The following is an 18314-nucleotide window of genomic DNA, read 5'->3' on the forward strand; positions in this document are numbered from 1 at the left end:
TTTTTAATGATGAAACATTCAGTATTCTTGTTCATTAATTTAGCCTTGGTTTTTTTGTTTTTTGTTTTTTTACAAAAATAGTATCTACACTGTATACAGGGCTATACATCAGCTTTTTGTTTTCTTATATAAACATTACACATCCAAAAAATGGTACCACTACCATAAGGGAAAAATCAACACAGGAAAAGAGCAAACATTAAAAAAAAAAAACACCACCTTAGAAAAGGTAGCAGGTCCTAAACATGGTTTCTTATTACATAAAATTAAAACTCAGTGGAAAGAATGTAAAAGCTGAATCAATTTTAGAGATAGCCTAATAGGCTTAGCAAACAAATTATTGAAGGAAAAACCTCAAAACAAAGTTTGCCATTTACAAATTAACATATTTCTAGGCTTAATTAGGCAATAGCTAGGTTTACATTGAAGATAAAAGAGCTCTTTAACAGGTTGGTATTTTGCCTTGATGTTCCAGTGAATTGCTACAATATGTGGCAAGTTCAAAGATCTGAGTATTCCAAGTTAGGACTTCACAAAATGTATACACCATCCATTAAGTAAGGGCCTGATATTAGGAAGATCAACAATTCATCTAAGTGCTGTATTTATGCAGCATCTATCTAGAAAAGTTGCTTTATTCAACAAACTTTGAGGAAACTGTGGTAGTAGTAACAAAAGTTAAATGAATAGCAGTTATCAAATGCAATTTCTTCAAGTTTCATTCTATTGAAGTCAAACAAGGACGACAATGGTATCTTCCTTACTCATCTAACAAATAATTTACCTTTAGAAAAATATAAGGATAAAAAGATAAATGTAAAGCCCTGCAGAGATGAAATCCAACAGTTTTTCTGATTATTGAGGCATCAAATGCCTGACATTGTATTTAGAGGTATCTTGATATTGTGTCATAGGTTTATCAGCAATTCCACAAGTTCCTACTCCAACTTTGCCGGTTACACTCTCAGGTGAAGCAAAAATACTCCTTTTAACCTAGTGGAAATAAAACAGAAACCATTTTGATTAGTTTTGGGGGAACAAAATTTCTATGATACACTTAAGTACATCAAGAGAACTGGAGTGCTCTTTTATTTTTTTTTTTTCAACGTTTTTTATTTATTTTTTTTTGGACAGAGAGAGACAGAGCATGAACGGGGGAGGGGCAGAGAGAGAGGGAGACACAGAATCGGAAACAGGCTCCAGGCTCTGAGCCATCAGCCCAGAGCCCGACGCGGGGCTCGAACTCACGGACCGCGAGATCGTGACCTGGCTGAAGTCGGACGCTTAACCGACTGCGCCACCCAGGCGCCCCTGGAGTGCTCTTTTAAATAAAATCTACCAGAGATCCCCAGCATATAAAGCAGGTTAACAAACAGGTAGGATTCACCACACTCCCTCTAAGGGTATGTTAGGTACCAAACAGTTTTTCAAATTTTAATTTATAGAAAGGTAAACAATCTAGATCTTTTGTAATTCCTGATATAAACTCTCTCATAGTGTTTCTATTGCAGAGACCATGGCTAATGGAGATAAATTGCAATAAGCCAAATGGAAGACTGAAGAGGATGATGATAACAAGACCCAGCTATGATCTTTTGAACCTATGTACCACATTTTTTCATTTATTTTTTAATGTTTATTTATTTTTGAGAGAGAGAGAGAGAGACAGAGCATGAGTGGGGGAGGGGGAGAGAGAGAGAGAGAGAGGGAGACAGAATCTGAAGCAGGCTCCAGGCTCCAAGCTGTCAGCACACAGCCTGACGCAGGGCTCGAACCCACAAACTGTGAGATCATTACCTGAGCCAAAGTTGGATGCTTAACTGACTGAGCCACCCCAGGTGCAACCCCCCCCCCCCCGCCACCTTTTTCATTTTAAAGTTATTTTAATGATAGTTACACTTTTCAAGTTTATGAAGTATGATGAAAGGATTTACTAACCTGGCCTTTTTTGTTTTTAGAATAGGCTCTATTGTTAAACTGTTGCCATTTCACCTTCTGGTCCTCTCTTTCCTGCTCAAGTTCTTTTATTCTCTGTGCTTTTTTCAAAGCTTTCTTCTTTTTATATTCACGCTGCTGGGCAATCATTTCTTTTCTGTGTGGATATAACAGCTAAATGTCAACTCTTAAGATTTAATAGATGATTTCTTTAGAGATATTTAGCAGTGCAAAAAACAAAAACAAAACCCCAGAACAACAGTAACAACAACAACAACAAAAAAACCATAATAAACCTACACATTCCATGAATAGAAGCACTAAACATCAACAGTGCCAATCACCCAGTATTACTACGTAAGGTTATTTGAGATACACAGCATCCTTGGAAGCTTTCAAACCATATCTATAATCTATTACCCATTCAAATCAAATATTTAAACTCGGACTTTCTGAAATTTACATCACTTTTTCCAGATGTGTTTTAGAATGAGTTTTAATGTTAATAGAGGTCTAAACCTTTATCCTTTTCTAAATGGATAGCAAGTTTATGCTGCATTTTGCAAAACTATATAAAGAGATACAATGCAGATAAAACTATTTCATCTAGACTAGAAGAGTACAGAACAAAGGAAAATGACAGCTTAAAATTCTTAAAAACAAAAACTGGGGTTTTCAAAAACACTCCTCTATCTAGGATCAGAGCCTAAAGCTCTCTCAATAATTTCTGCTCAGTTTACATACTGACTTCTCACCAACAGGATGATGAGGTCTTTAAAAAAGAGGCAATACAATCTAGAGGTCTTTGTATCATGTAATCATCACTATGAAGCTAAGGGTGGCTTTTTTACACAGATGTCAAAGACTAAAAATAGAGCGATGTTACATTGTTCTACGGTCTGATTTTTTACTTTTTTTTAATGTTTGTTTATTTTTGGGAGAGAGAGAAAAGAGTACAAGTGGGGAAGGGGCAGAGAGAGACAGCAACCCAAGCAGGCTCCAGGCTCTGAGCTGTCAGCACAGAGGCCGATGCAGGGCTCGAACCCACAAACCGCAAGATCATGACCTAAGCTGAAGTCGTACGTTTAACTGAATGAGCCACCCAGGCGCCCCTACAGTCTGATTTTCTTATTGGGATACTTAGGTGATCTAGTTTCCCCAAGCTCAAATATATTTACTTATGTAGCAACTTTTTAAAGTCTTGAGGGGCGCCTGGGTGGCTCAGTTGGTTAAGTGTCCAACCCAGGTCTTAAATTTCAGGGCCCTGAGTTCAAGCCTCACGTTGCTCCATGCTGGTCATGGAGCCTACTTAAAACAACAAAACTGTTGAAAAATCCAGAAAGAGAAAACTGTGGAAAATGTGTGTAAGTTTATTAAAATGTTAATTCTACCTCATATACAGGTCAAGCCATACACTTCTCTATCCTCCCACTGCTGCTCCCTGAGTTCAGGACACCATTACCTCACACCTGATCACTGCACTAGCTGCTTTCCCTCGGCTGTCAGGGATTATCTGAAAGCTCAACTATGATCATATTATCTCCTCTATTTGAAATACATCAGTGGCTGTCAAGCTCTTTGTGATTTGGCCTCAACCTCTAAGCTCTTGTCAAACCACCCATCTTCAAGCCCTATTTTCACTATAGGAATTTGTTTCCGTTACCTCTATGTTCCCACCTTGTTTTCTTTAAGTAAACATTTACTAAACTCTTACTACATTATCAAGAACTGTACCACATGCTTTATTAATGCTAACACTTAATCCTTAGAACCCTACAAAGTAGATATTATCAACCCTGTTTTACAAATGAGGAAAGAAGTTAAAAAGTTTGCCCAAGGTCATACCTTCAAGTTCATTACCTCCTAACTCCTTTTCTTTTCAAATCTCAGTTTAGATGTCATTTTCTCAAAGAAATTTGCCCTGATGACTAAAGTACAGTTTAGGTATCCTTCCTCTGTTCCCTTAAAGTACCCATTATGTTCCCTTAGTAACTTCTATAATTTACTATTAAAATTCTCCTTTAATTTTGTGTTTTCTTCTCTAGACTATAAACTCAATCAGGACAAGGTCCAAGTTGGTTGTCTTCACTATGGTATAACTCCAGCACATGGTTCAGTGAGAGGTACATATTATCTTCTTAATAAATGTTTACTGAATGCCTAAGTGGGAACCAAAATGTCTTCACTTTACCTAGGTATACACATACAATGCTGACCCTATACAGCTAATCTTCAAAACAACGATAAGGAGTATTTTAACATTCTCACCCTAATCTAGCCTGCGTGAATTCCACAGACTACCTCAAATACCAAAATGGGGAAGATTACATTTAAACTGCTAAAGTCAAAGTCACTTACTTTGACATGGGCTTGTTGCCACTGTCCTCCTTTGCCTTCCTTCCTTCTTCTACAGGTTTGAGGTTCAACAGTGGAGTCACTTCAGCATTGCCATAGCCAGCAAAGGTGATTGCAGCGGTGCCATTTTCTTCATCTATCTCCTCAATCTCGGCTTCATAACACCTGTAAAGATATCATGACTGTAAGCAGGTGAGTAAAGGTTTAGTACTCAACCTATAAGACTTACACTGCAGTGATTCAATTATTACATGTGTCTAAAATGGAACTTCTGTAATCAGTTGGCTCTTTGGTAAAGATAATACAAACAGTAGTTGGAGTTAGCCATCTACTATCAAAAAAAAAGGGGTTCCTAATCAAAATATTGTCAGGAAAGTCTCCTACATGTCTATTAAATGTGCTTTAGTCTATCTCTTTGAGAAAAGATATTTTGTATAGGAATAACTTCAGTGTATGTGCTTCACGTAAGTCTAAGATAGCCAACCATTCACTCAATTTTCAATCTGAGGAAGAAATTAGGATTATTTTTTAACTATCCATTCATTTTCCTCTGCTTTGATTTTTCTGTCCTTTAGGATCCAAGCCCACCACTGCCCCAAAATTTATTCTAAAGCTAAAAACTAAACTGTATTATAGTGGTAACCACCCAAGAATCAAATTGACTTTACAAATCATATTGGCTATACAGAAAGATTAAAACAGGGTAGTTCAAACTGAATAAAAACTTCTTACCATTGTATTTTATTATTTCATGTTATAGTTAGAGTTTTTTTCTACACTTACTGTCCATCTTCACTCCAGATTGCCATACACTTGTCTCCTACTTTCCATGAATGAGTGGGCTGAGTAGAAGCAAAACTGTCTGAACTTGCAAGAGTTTCAGAAGGCTGAGTTGACAGAAGGTCTTTGGTTAGTTCTATAACTTCCTAAAAAGAAAAAACAAAAACCATAGCATTATTTTTATAATTTGCTTATCACCTTTCAACAGGTTTTTATTTTGATGACTTTAGCTCTCCACCATAAAGCACTTATTAAGTACACTACATAAATCTACTTGCAGTTCGTAACGATACTATGATGTAGGTACTACGATTATCCTCATGTAGAAACTAAGATACAATATTTTATACAGTGGTGGAACTGGGATTTAAACCCACAGTTGCCTTTCAATTAACCTCAAATACTAACAGAAAGCGGCAGACTTGAGCTTATACCATTCTTCCTTTCTTTCTTCCTCTCTCTCTTTCTTTTTTTAAGTAAGCTCTACACCCAACATGGGGTTTGAACTCCTGACCCTATTATCAGGAGTCGCTTGTTCTACTGACTAAGCCAGCAAGGTGCCCCTACCATAGCATTACTTCTAAGTGCCTATTTTAGCTAAAGACATCTAATATGAGAAACAATCAATTATGAGGGACTGAACTAGATTCAAGATCACTTTTATCTTCTATCTTTTTCACATGTATTTCATGCAACTGGATTGTTTTACAGGGCATTATTGGCAGTAGTATTAACTCTCTAGCCAACATGTTCCCCACCCCCATCAAAAAAAAAAAAACCCAAACCCAAAACACTTGAAGCAACCTTATTAGTAATACATATTTCTACTAAAGTATTATAGGCATATAGAAAAAGCCAGTAGTCTTCCTAGTCACTTATTATAAAACTTACCCCATCCAGATAAGCAAATTACCAGGTCAGATTTAAAATATTCTAAAGAGCACATTAGCACAGCTTCATTTAAAAGGAAAAAATAAATGTAACACACATAGGCAGGCAATACCTGCCTGTGTGGCAAATATTTTCTCTATTTCAGGCTTACACTTATTGGCTTCATTCAAGGGTGTTTGGTAGGGTTAGTTAAAAAACTTAAAAGATACAGTACAAATGGCCAGATTTTGCTACCTATCTGCTTTTTTCACTCCAATGAAGATCTAGGTTATGTATTACCTTATATGATTTATTTTAAAAACTTACATACCTGTTCCCCCACTGTTGCATATAAAATACCTTAAAACATCACAGTGTTTTGGGAGAAAAAGTAGCAAAGTTAAACTCTATACTGAGTTTATGTCTCCCACTGAAGTTTTATAATAGTAGCTCTGGTTCAGTAGCCAAGAAGTTATATATTACCTCTTTCCTAAAGATTCTAAATCTTCCTGGCTATTTCTGAAAAACTAATATTTGAGCCTTCAAAAAAAAGGGGGGGGGAGTAAGCCCTTGGAGAAAGGCCTGTTTTGTAAATAGAAAAACAAGACTAACTCAGATTTGAATTAAAAATTCAGTATAGTATCTTAAATGACATTTTATTAGGTACCAAATAGCCATTCAGATGCCTTTTAATTAGATAATCCTTTGCAAATAAGGCAAAGAATTTCCAAATAAATAGATCAGGTACCATACAAAGAAGAATAAACTGTCCAGTCTTGTTTTTAATCAATTACTATTAAGGCCAGGAATATAATCCTTGACTCAAGAGCCAATACAATCCTTATCACTAAATAATTCCACTTAACTAAAACACAAACATGATTTCTGCATTTGTAGGTCTCTGATTTAGATTCTACCTCTCTTAAGACAGAGCATCTTGCCATTTTATTTTCCTAAGGAAATTACAGTTTCACCAAAGGGTCCTGAAAAGCTGTGCATGTTACAATAATTTTCAGAGCCCTGCACTGAAGTGACACTTTAAAAAAAATCCAGGGCTTATCCCTAGTTGTCCTTTCATTTTGCCATGTTTTACATACCCCTCCCAACAAACTATGAAGACCCTTTCAATGTTTTCTTTACATGTGCATATGGACCAAAGTATTAGAGAAACTATTTTATGTATGAGGGGGTTCTTAAAGGTACATACCATTAATTACTTTTCCTCCCCCAAGTCTGAGTTCTGAAACTGCTCCTTCATCGACAGATGGGCAGCAGTTACAGTAATCGGCAATTCCAGGAAGCATCAGATGTTGTGATCTACATATCAGCAGGTCAAAGGGTGCACTCAAGCACTCTGCTTACTGAAGGAAGGCGTTTCGGGGATGCAGAGAGCCACTGTAATATATGAGACAAGTGACTTGACCCCTGCCTCCTTTAGAACCAGTTTATTCAGCAAAACAGCCTAATAAATTGACTATTTTTGTGATTATCACAGACTGCCTCGGGAGCTAGTAAAAGCTAGCCTAGATTTTACTATACCTACTTTTTTAAGTGAAAAAAGGCAATTAGGACTTCAGTAGATTAATGTGCTGCCTGCTGAGTAACTGTATTCTATATGAAAGACAGTACATATAAATGTGGAAGCCTTACTGGCAAAATGAAGTCAATGAAAAAATGTAGGAAAGCACTTTGTCATAAATGAAAGGGGAAACAAATTCAAAACCAGGATAAAGACATTCCACTAAAGGAACACAAAATAAAGAAGGCCACAAACTCAGTCATCAGTCTGAACAACTTTTCAGCAAATATAAAAGGCAGAATTAAATATCCAAGGTATGAGGTATGGGATACCCCAGAAAATAGAGAAGAGAAAGAAAGGAAAATTATTTTTAAAAAACCCACGACAAAACAGGAGCTATAACTATAGTCAGTGGAGACAATTACTAGGTGGAAGCAGATATGTAAACACTTTTCAGAACTTTAATCTTCAATGACGCCTTCCATCTCTGAGTAATTTTCAGTTCAAAACAGACCTGTATCTAGTAAACCAAAATGAAAAATTTGTTTTCATGACAAAATAAGAGCAAAAGAAATCGTGATCACATCTGGACAGGAAAAATGTACTATATTACTACCATCTGAAGTTTTAGAACTTAAGCTTCTAAATCTGTGCTATCCAATATGGTACTCACATGTGGCTACTAAAATAAAATTAAGAATTCAGTTCTTCAGCTATCCTAGCTACAGTTCAAATATTTAATTGTCCCTAGTGGCTCCAGTACTACAGTAGATATAGAACGTTTCCATCATCACAGAAAGTTCTACTGTAAACAGTGCTGTTCTAAATGGGTATTTTACGGATAAATAACCATTACTAACTGAACCCTACATAAGCCATTTATGTGCTTACCACAATGCCTACCACAGTGGTCTCTCTCCCTATAATACTTCCACTATAGATCATGTCATAGCACGGCAATTCTGCCTGGACCCTGACAATTCATTCCAGAAACATTAAAAAGACCTCACAATAATGTTGTTTCAACCTTCACTCCCAACTCCCCCTCCACCAGTTCCACATATATCCCTCCTCCAACTGCCCAGGAAGCAATATACACAATATTGACAATAGTTTATTTTCTTCAAAGAAAAAAAGGACTGCTTTTAAGTTGGTAAAACAAGATGCATGCCAGGATTCTTCTTTGAAGCAAGCAGAAAGCTGGCCTAGGAATGAGAGAAACTGCTCCCAAAACATCTTTTTATTATTGACTGGCACTCTGAAATTCAGTGGCCTGACTTCTACATACTGAAGATGGGTCTTGTTTTCTGTGTTTTTAAAAACCACATACTATTGCAACTCAGGCAAGTTTATCCTAAATCTACAATTTAAACCTGAAAATATTCAACTCATTTTAATTATGTCCAGATAAATCCTTTCAAAGTCCTGTATCTGGACACCATTTCAAATAAGTTTCATTCATTTGCAGTTCTAATATCCCTAAAATATTAATTTTAATGGGCAAGAGGATGATAAAGGGAGGGAAAGAATTTAGATAGGATAAAGATGATTCAAGTTTTGTACTGAATCAGTAAAGACCATCTAACCAAAATACCTTTTAAAATTTTCAAAATAATCAGGTTCAAAATTTTAAGTTCTCAAAATTTTTTAAAATGAATACACATGTACATACATACAGTATTTTTATTAATCAACATAATGTTCTAAAAAACAACAGATATTTACTATAATGGTTTTGTCTGTCTTGAAACCCCAGTGCAAATTTTAAAAAGCAAGTTTCATACCTACGGAACTCTTCCATGACAAAACAAATTAAGATATCCTTTCCACATCAATTTAACCTCAACAAGCGCCAACAACTACACTGTAAAATCTACCCTTAAATTCAAGCATTATGTAACATTTATGCAGAAAACAAGTATCTCCTTAAATATTTTTATAATGTGTTTTCAATATAAGATGTTTACCTGCTAGCTTTGAAACGCACATACCCTCTTATTTCATGTTCAAGAACCTTGTGACATTAAAAAGAGCCCTAATCATGTTACATTTTTCTCATTTTTTTAGTCATTTATAAAATTCTTCCACATTTGTTTTCATTCCAGTACAATTAACATTTTTAATTCCACATTACTTTTGTCCTTTTAGTTACCTTTGAAACTAAATTTCTTTTGCCAGATCTTTAAAAATAAAAGTACTTTCCACTGTAAAGTTAAATCAACTCTGATTTTTAAAAAATTATATGAGCATATAAAATTTACACAACAAAGAACAATGCTTTACTCATTTCGCTGTATACAACTGAGGAAGCGGCAACCCTACTTCTGTGAGCAATATACACCTATGTGCATACACACGTTTACACACAAGGGAGGATAGCGGGAGAAACACTCCGAATTGTGCTTTGGATTCTATGCAAGAAATCATCTGAAAAACACAAATACTTTTTTTCAAACAACATAACTATTAGCGTCCTCTGATACTTACTTGTAAATCTTTCTTTAATTTCAGCAAATCTTCATTTTCTCCATTTCCAGACAATGCAGCTTCAACTTGCTGGAGTTGAGCTTTGTAGCTTGCCAGCTGTTTTGCTAGATCCTCTGACATCTAGGGAAAATAAAAAGGGTAAGACCATGAAAACTGAACAAAAAACACCATAAAAAATAACTTCCCTGTCTGCCTGACTTAATCTTTACCAGTTTTGCTCCCAACTCCTTCATAGAAGTCATTGCTGCAGCTCACCATTACCTTTACACTTAGTTCTGAGAAAAGCTGTGAGCCAAACCCAAACATCAAGGCAATGAATTCTGCAGAGTATAAACTTGTCAGATAAGTTCCACACAGAAACAGAAAATAAGAGCTAAGATAAAAGGGAAAAGGAGAATTTCTATTTTTTTAAACTTGTGTTAACAAGGAAGACACTGTATTTGGCTGAGTTGTTACAGCTTCACCAAAAAAAAAAAGGGGGGGGGCAGCACTAATCGGTTGGAAGAGTCAAAGACTGCCGACAAAAATATTTTGAAGCACTAGAGAAAACTTCCAGAACAAAATACAAATAGCTTTTGGATTAACTACATAAAAAATTCTCTGTACACGAGCTCTTCAGTTAGCGTGTTTAGAACCTCTTCCCCACAGCAAACAAACCAACCAACCCCCCAAAAAAACCCAAGTCACTTAAATACTGTCGATGCAGCGTCTCCATCAGAGAAACCGCACAAATACTATCCCAGTTAGGCATTCTAAGGAGCGTGCCTTTCACCAAATCTGGCTCATTCTTCTCCGGAAAGTAAGATAAAAGAATCCTTTCTCGATTTACAAAGCAAACACGCCGGGTTTCCGAGGATCCTCCTCTGTGTTTACGATTCCCGTCCAACGACAGCCTGGAAGCTTGGAAGGGCTCCAAGGGGGCTACGGCGAGCCTGCCTGCTCTCCTCCCAGTCACCCAACACCTCGGGGCCCGCCACAACTGGTCCATTATTTCAGACCTCGACATGCAAACACAATCTCCAGGGAAACCGAAAACACAAACGGAGCGGACCCCAGCGGGGCCAGAGCCTCACACCCCCCCCCCCCCCCCCCAAACACGCTCGGCACAGAACGGCCGAGGGCGTCCTAAAGAGGCCTCCCGCGTCCCCACCCCACCCGACGACGGGTTTCCAGGGTTAGCCTCGTTCGCTGCCACGACACCGAGGCCCGAGCCCCACCCGGGGCAGCTCAGGGCCCAAAACCCTAGCTGGGAGAGGTGGCCGGGCTCCCAACGTCCCTGCCGGCGCCTAGGCCTCGCCAGGGCGGCCCACTCCTCGGCCTCAGGCCTCCGCTTCAACTCGAGAGAGGCCGAGGCCTAGCGAGGCCCCGCGGTCTGCCTCACCCGGTTCGTTACCTTGTGTGGGGTTGGGGGCAGGGCGGCAAGAAGGGGTCGGGACGGCGACAGCGGCGGCAGCAAAAGGAAAAAAAAAAAATCTCCGCGGCAACAACAGGGCGACTAGATCTGAAACAGAACTTGCTCGGCGATGAGGGGGAGGGGAAAAAAGCTGGAGACTGGAAGGAGGAAAAGACAGAAGCGGGTGAAATCTCGCGAACGTTGAAAGCCTCGCGAAAGGTCGCCCTACTCACGCGATTCCCAGCGTTCTCTGGGCGGCCCAGCCTTACTGGCGTTAGGGACGCGGACTGGGCGGAGCTTCGTTGGAAGGAAATGGCGTAGGTGGGCCGCGCCAGGCGCCGGATGTAGGTCTGGCTTATCTCAATTTCTGCTGAGAGTCGAGAGACGTTACCTTTCGTAGGAGTTGGTGCCTTTGGGCCATTCCTTAAGTTCCCGAGGGAGTAATCGCGTGTGCCTTCTTAGACTAGTGGTGCTGGGAGTTGGGAGGAACGGCGTTTAGTGCAGCGTTTATACTAGTGTTGGTTCGCAAAATGTGGTCCCGGCAACCTAGTTCCTGGTAATTTATTACAAATGCAAATTCTCAGCACCCATCCCACACCTACTGAAACAGAATCTCGAGGTGGCTCAGCAGCCTAGTTTAACAAGCGCTCCAGGTAATACCAATGTCAGCCCAAATTTGACAGCCATCGCTTTACCAAAAGCCAATTAAATTGTAGCAGTTCGAGCCCCAGGTCGGGCTCTGGGCTGATTGCTCGGAGCCTGGAGTCTGCTTCGGATTCTGCGTCTTCCCCTCTCTCTGCCCCTCCCAGGCTCATGCTCTGTCTGTCTCTGTCTCTCAATAATAAATAAATGTTAAAAAAAAAATTAAAAAAAAAATTGTAGCAGAACCTGTTGGAGAAGAGGTTGATTTATTTAAAACCTATTTTGTTACAACCTACTTGGTTTTAATAAAGTAAATTGTATATAGGTTAATCTCGCCTGATAGGGAACAATCTCCAAGTTACAGCCTTAAATGATGAGCAGAATGATGTGAATACTTGCATTTATGTTTAAAAAGAAATGCCCATTGTCTATGTTTCTAATAATATATACTCTTTCTAGACGGATACATAAACCTATCTAGATGTTTGGAATGGAAGCCAAATATTTTCACTGATTATCTTTTTTACTGTTTATCCTTTTAAAATTTTTTCCATACGTATACCGTTTGTTTGTTTTTTTCCAGTTAAAAAGAAAATCCTGTGACAAAGAGGCTATATGAATGCCAGGAAGGAACCTTCCCAGGCGAATTGGGGTCTTTTGCTGGACAGTTCAAGAAGGTCCTCCTCTCAGATGGGCTCTTTTGGACTGTGACATCTTGCTTTTAATGCCTTCTTGCTTTTTTGAAGGGGTCTTCTCTTTTCTTCTCTACATACACAGACATTTATCCCTCTTATTTAGTCAGATAACCTTATAGAGATGGAAACTAGATTTGTGATAATTGAGTGGCAATTTGTAAGAATTGAAAATGCTGCAGAGGGCAGCAGTGTGTTGCTAGAATTAAGAGGGAAGACGAGAAAGGATGTAATTCCTTAACATAATAGAAATTTGTTTAAAATATAATGTAGTTTTTAACAACTGCTTTTATTCTAACTGTGTACTTTAAGAACTAATGCCAGGAGGATCTTCCCAGAGTATAAAGTAAACTTTACAGTTGTGTAAAAATCTCTCAAATAAGAGAACTCTTAATGGAACCCCCCCCCCCATCAGAAAATAGGAAAGTATTTATTAGAAGGTCCTATATGGATTTCTGGATCATCTTGATAGCTTTTGTTTTCAGTATTGTTTTTAATCTCTCCCTCCTCTGTGCAACATAGATTATATTTCGGCGGGGGGAGCAATATAGTTTTAATTTTAGTTCCCACCAAGAGATAGCAGTTGTATGTACCAGGCGTCATTCTAAGCACTTTACATGTACCCATTTAATTTTCACAATGGTTCAATAGAAACAAAACTGGAGCAAATATAAACTTTGACTAAGAGTGATACTTCAAATAAGGGTTCAGAATTACCATCTCAATTGAAGTGTGAAAATCTACTTTCCTTATCTAACGTTCTCATTCAAATCTGATCATGTTTATTCTTCAAAAACAGCTGTATCTAAAACTTCTAGTTCTTTATTTTTTTCTTTTTAATTTTTATTTAACTTATTTTTTAAATTTATATCTAAGTTAGCATATAGTGCATCAATGATTTCAGGAGTAGATTCCTTAATGCCCCTTACCCATTTAGCCCATCCCCCCTCCCACAACCCCTCCAGTAACCCTCTGTTTGTTCTCCATATTAAAGAGTCTCTTATGGTTTTGTCCTCCTCCCTGTTTGTATATTATTTTTGCTTCCCTTCCCTTATGTTCATCTGTTTTGTATCTTAAAGTCCTCATATGAGTGAAGTCCTATGATATTTGTCTTTCTCTAATTTCGCTTAGCGTAATATTAACCCTCTACTTCCATCCACATAGTTGTGAATGGCAAGATTTCTTTCTTTTTGATTGCCGAGTAATACTCCTTTGTGTATATATATACCACATCTTCTTTATCCATTCATCCGTCTATGGACATTTGGGCTCTTTCCATATTTTGGCTATTGTTGATAGTACTGCTATAAACATTGGGGTGCATGTGCCCCTTCGAAACAGCACACCTGTATCCCTTGGATAAATACCTAGTAGTGTAATTGCTGGGTTGTAGGTTCTATTTTTAATTTTTTGAGGAACCTCCATACTCTTTTCCTGAGTGGCTGCACCAGTTTTCATTCCCACCAGCAGTGCAAAAGAGATCCGTTTTCTCTGCATCCTCACCAACATCTGTTGTTGCTTGAATTGTTAATGTTAGTCATTCTGACAGGTGTGAGGTGGTATCTCATTGTGGTTTTGATTTGTATTTCCCTGATGATGAGTGATGTTGAGCATTTTTTCATGTGTCAGTTGGCCATCTGGATGTATTCTTTGGAGAAGTTCTATTCATGTCTTTTGTCCATTTCTTCACTGGATTATTTGTTTTTTGGGTGTTGAATTTGAGAAGTTCTTTATAGATTTTGGATTCCAACCCTTTATCTGATATGTCATTTACAAATATCTTCTCCCATTCTGTCGGTTGCCTTTTAGTTTTGCTGATTGTTTCCTTTGCTGTGCAGAAGTTTTTATTTTGATGAGGTCCCAATAGTTCATTTTTGCTTTTGTTTCCCTTGCCTCCAGAAACGTGTTGAGTAAGAAGTTGCTGCGGCCAAGGTCAAAGAGGTCTTTGCTTTCTCCTGGAGGATTTTGATGGCTTCCTGTCTTACATTTAGGTCTTTCATCCATTTTGAGTTTATTTTTGTGTATGGTGTAAGAAGGTGGTCCAGGTTCATTTTTCTGCATGTCGCTGTCCAGTTTTCCCAGCACCACTTGCTAAAGAGACTGTCTTTATTCCATTGGATATTCTTTCCTGCTTTGTCGAAGATTAATTGGCCATATGTTTGTGGGTCTGTTTCTGGGTTCTCTATTCTGTTTCATTGACCTGAGTGTCTATTCTTGTGCCAGTACCATACTGTCTTGATGATTACAGCTTTGTAATACAGCTTGAAGTCTGTAAAACTTCTAGTTCTTTAAACCTGATATTTATTTTATTGAAACCTAGTAAGTAGGAGCACCTGGGTATTTCAGCTGGTTAATTGTTCAACTCTTGATTTCGTCTTAGGTCATGAACTTTTGGTTGGTGAGTTGGAGCCCCCTCATCAGGCTCCGCACTGACAGTGTGGAAATCTGCTTGGGATTCTCTCTTCCTCTCTCTCTGCCCCTCTCCCACGTGGGATGACAAAATAGACATTAAAAAAATAGATATTAAAAAAAAAACTTAGGGGGCGCCTGGGTGGCTCAGTCGGTTGGGCGTCCGACTTCGGCTCAGGTCATGATCTCGTGGTCTGTGAGTTCGAGCCCCGCGTCGGGCTCTGTGCTGACAGCTCAGAGCCTGGAGCCTATTTCAGATTCTGTGTCTCCCTCTCTCTCTGACCCTCCCCCGTTCATGCTCTGTCTCTCTCTGTCTCAAAAATAAATAAAAACGTTAAAAAAAATTTTTTTAAAAAACTTAGTAGGTAGATAACATTTGAAGACTCCAAATTGTCATTAGAATATACAACTATTTCCTTTCACTACTAAAGAAAATTAAAGTATAGCAGCTGCCTTTGGAAATGTACCAACCCACTGCAGAGCACAAGAGTATGCAACAAACTGTTGGTTAACTGAGAGACTGTATTCTTTAGCTTAGCTTTTACTGCATCCCTCCCTGACAAAAGGTAGCCTCAGATTTGCTCACATTTTTTACTATCTTGACAAATGCCTAAAGGGATGAAGTAGAGACATGTACATAGACATAATAGCTGCTTGTGCCCTTTGCCTTCTTTAGTCATAATAGATGTTTTGAATGTTTGCCTGGAGATTTGCTGCAGGGCAAGCTACTGGCTTGCCTATTATGTATATATATATATATATATATATATATAATGGATATATTGATATATATATCTATATATACATGACATATATATTATATATATCTGTATATATTATACATATCTATTATATGTATCTTCTTAGAAGTATGTATTATATGTATATAAGTACTTCTTAGAAGTACTTAGTAAGTACTTCTTAGGAGTATGTATTATATGTATATATTATATATATCTATATATATATTATACATATCTATTATATATATCATCTTAGAAGTATACATAGGGGTACCTGGGTGGCTCAGTCGGTTAGAGCTGAACTCTTGATTTCAGCTCAGGTCATGATCTCACAGGTCGTGAGTTCTAGCCCCAAGTCAGGCTCTGCACTCTCTGTGCAGAGCCTGCTTGGGATTCTCTCTCTTTCTGCCCCTCCCCTGCTCATTCTATCTCTACCAGTCTGTCTGACTCTCTCTCTCTCTCTCTCAAAATAAAATTTAAAAACCTTTTAAAAATACTAATTTTTAAAAAAAGGGATATAATTTCTCCCAGTGGAGAGTGCCCATATCTTGACATCTAGATACATTTATCCATAAAGAGACAGCATTCCTTGGAAAAATGGCTGTTTTTAGGTCTCAGGCACAGAAAGTACAAAAGTATTTAGGTGAGCCTAGAGCACCTTGCCAGAAAGCGAGGAAGTATCCCAAAACTAATAAGATCACGTCAAAAGCTCATAGAACCCAATTTGACTCCAGTGGCCAAATGTGAGTCAAGTTGGGCTAAACAGAATAATGACTGTGATAGATTATCAGAGCACTGAATGCATTTTTAGAATCCCTGAGTCAGGCACCTGGGTGGCTCAGTTGGTTAAGCATCTGACTTCGGCTCAGGTCATGATCTCATGGTTGGTGAGTTCAAGCCCCACATCTGACTCTGTACTGACAACTCAGAGCCTGGAGCCTGCTTTGGATCTGTGTCCCTCTCTCTATACACCTCTCCCACTCACGTTCTCTCTCTCTCTCTCTCTCTCTCTCTCTCTCTCTCTCTCTCTCTCAAAAATAAATAAACATTAAAATCCCTAAGTCTAGAGTGATACTCAGAATCAAGGGTGAGGGAAGGGCCTTTTTTCTTTGTAGGAGAATGCTGGCCAATACCTATAGATGGAATAATAGAATTGGAAAAATCGTTATGTGCAGTCCCCAATAATTGAGGCAAAGATCATCAATAGAAGCTAAAACCCATCTTGTAAAGAAGTAGGAGAAAGGGGGATGTTTGCAAAGTGGCAGAATATCACGCCATAGATTACTTAATTACAAAGGGAGAGTAAGGAAATTCAGCAGTCACCAACTTAACCTAGTGATCACATTGAGCATGACCAATGGTGGGACAACCTGACTTTATAGTCCTCTTGACTTGATGCAACATGAAATAACAGCATCACCAATGAAAAGTCTGCCAAAAATGCTTAACCTGACTATAATCAATCCTTTTGACCCAAATTTCAATTTACAGGAAATATGGAGTTAGAGGAACCGATAAAATGACCCTGATGGAAGAATCAGATCCAGAATGTGAGACATTCCATAAGAAAACGCCTAAATTCTTCAAAAGGTCAGTGTCGTTAAAAAGAGTGTGGAACTGTTCTAGATTAAGATATAAAAGACCTAACAATAAATGCAATGGATAAATCTTGATTAGGTCTTGGTTTGAAAAAGCTATAACAGAAATTTTAGGGTACTTTGGGAAATTTGAATATGGACTGGGTATTAGATGATATTGAATTACTATTAACTGAGTGTGAAATTTACTTTGGTTACTTAGGAAAATGGCCCATTCAGATATTTAGGGATGAAATACTATAACATCTGTAATTTATCTTTAAATGGTTCAGCGAAAAAAAATTGTATGGAATTTCATAAAATCATGTGGGTGTGTGCATGAATATATGTATACTTGTGTGTATTTACACAGTAGTAGCCACTTATCCACGGGCAATATGTTCCAAGACCCCCAGAGGATGCCTGAAACCATAAATAATGCCAAACCCTATATATACTGTGTTTTTTCCCATACATAACATACTTATAATAAGGTTTAATTTATAAATGAGGCACAGTAAGAGATTAACAATAATAAATAATAAAATAGAACAATTATAACAATATTATAACAATACACTGTAACAAAAGTTATGTGACTGTGGTCTCTCTCTCTCAAAATATCTTCTTGTACTGTACTCACCCTTCTTGTGATGATGTGAGATGATAAAATGCCTATGCAATGAGATGAAGTGAGGTGAATGACGTAGGTGTTGTGACATAGTGTCAGGTTTCTATTGACTTTCTGACTGTACATCAGAAGAGGATTATCTGCTTGTAGACTGCAGTTGACCATGGGTAACTGAAACCGTGGAAAGTGAAACTGCAGATAAGGGGGGACTACTGTGTGTGTGTGTGTGTGTGTGTGTGTGTGTGTGTACACACATATATGTATACGTGTATGAATATATA

At 38.1% G+C, this 18314-nt stretch overlaps 2 protein-coding genes across 12 annotated transcripts in view; one reads left to right on the forward strand and one right to left on the reverse strand.

Moving 5' to 3' along the window:
- On the reverse strand, nt 1–11619 carry SMNDC1 (survival motor neuron domain containing 1). 2 transcript variants are annotated; one of them, XM_049645738.1, is made up of 6 exons: nt 11573–11619; nt 9947–10066; nt 5074–5216; nt 4294–4455; nt 1939–2092; nt 1–993 (listed from the first exon to the last, which is right to left on the reverse strand). In XM_049645738.1, exons 2-6 carry the CDS (start codon nt 10064–10066, stop codon nt 856–858), a joined length of 717 nt encoding a protein of 238 aa, XP_049501695.1. In that variant the 5' UTR covers nt 11573–11619; the 3' UTR covers nt 1–855. The 2 variants fall into 2 exon arrangements, with proteins under 2 accessions (XP_049501695.1, XP_049501694.1); XM_049645737.1 differs by lacking the exon at nt 11573–11619 and adding an exon at nt 11340–11424.
- LOC125932964 (protein FAM136A-like) overlaps nt 989–18314 on the forward strand; it is a 48474-nt gene continuing 31148 nt past the window's right edge. For 3 of the 10 annotated variants that reach the window (XR_007460815.1, XR_007460816.1, XR_007460809.1), the window contains exons 1-3: nt 2092–4058; nt 4349–11330; nt 17317–17415. The gene's annotated coding sequence lies outside the window, so the exon portion shown is untranslated. Of the gene's footprint in view, nt 1606–2091; nt 4059–4348; nt 11688–17316; nt 17416–18314 lie in introns of those variants that run through there. The other 7 variants (XR_007460812.1, XR_007460817.1, XR_007460811.1 and 4 more) reach the window with 7 other exon arrangements.

Source organism: Panthera uncia, chromosome D2, assembly GCF_023721935.1.
Source record: "Panthera uncia isolate 11264 chromosome D2, Puncia_PCG_1.0, whole genome shotgun sequence".
NCBI lineage: Eukaryota > Metazoa > Chordata > Mammalia > Carnivora > Felidae > Panthera > Panthera uncia.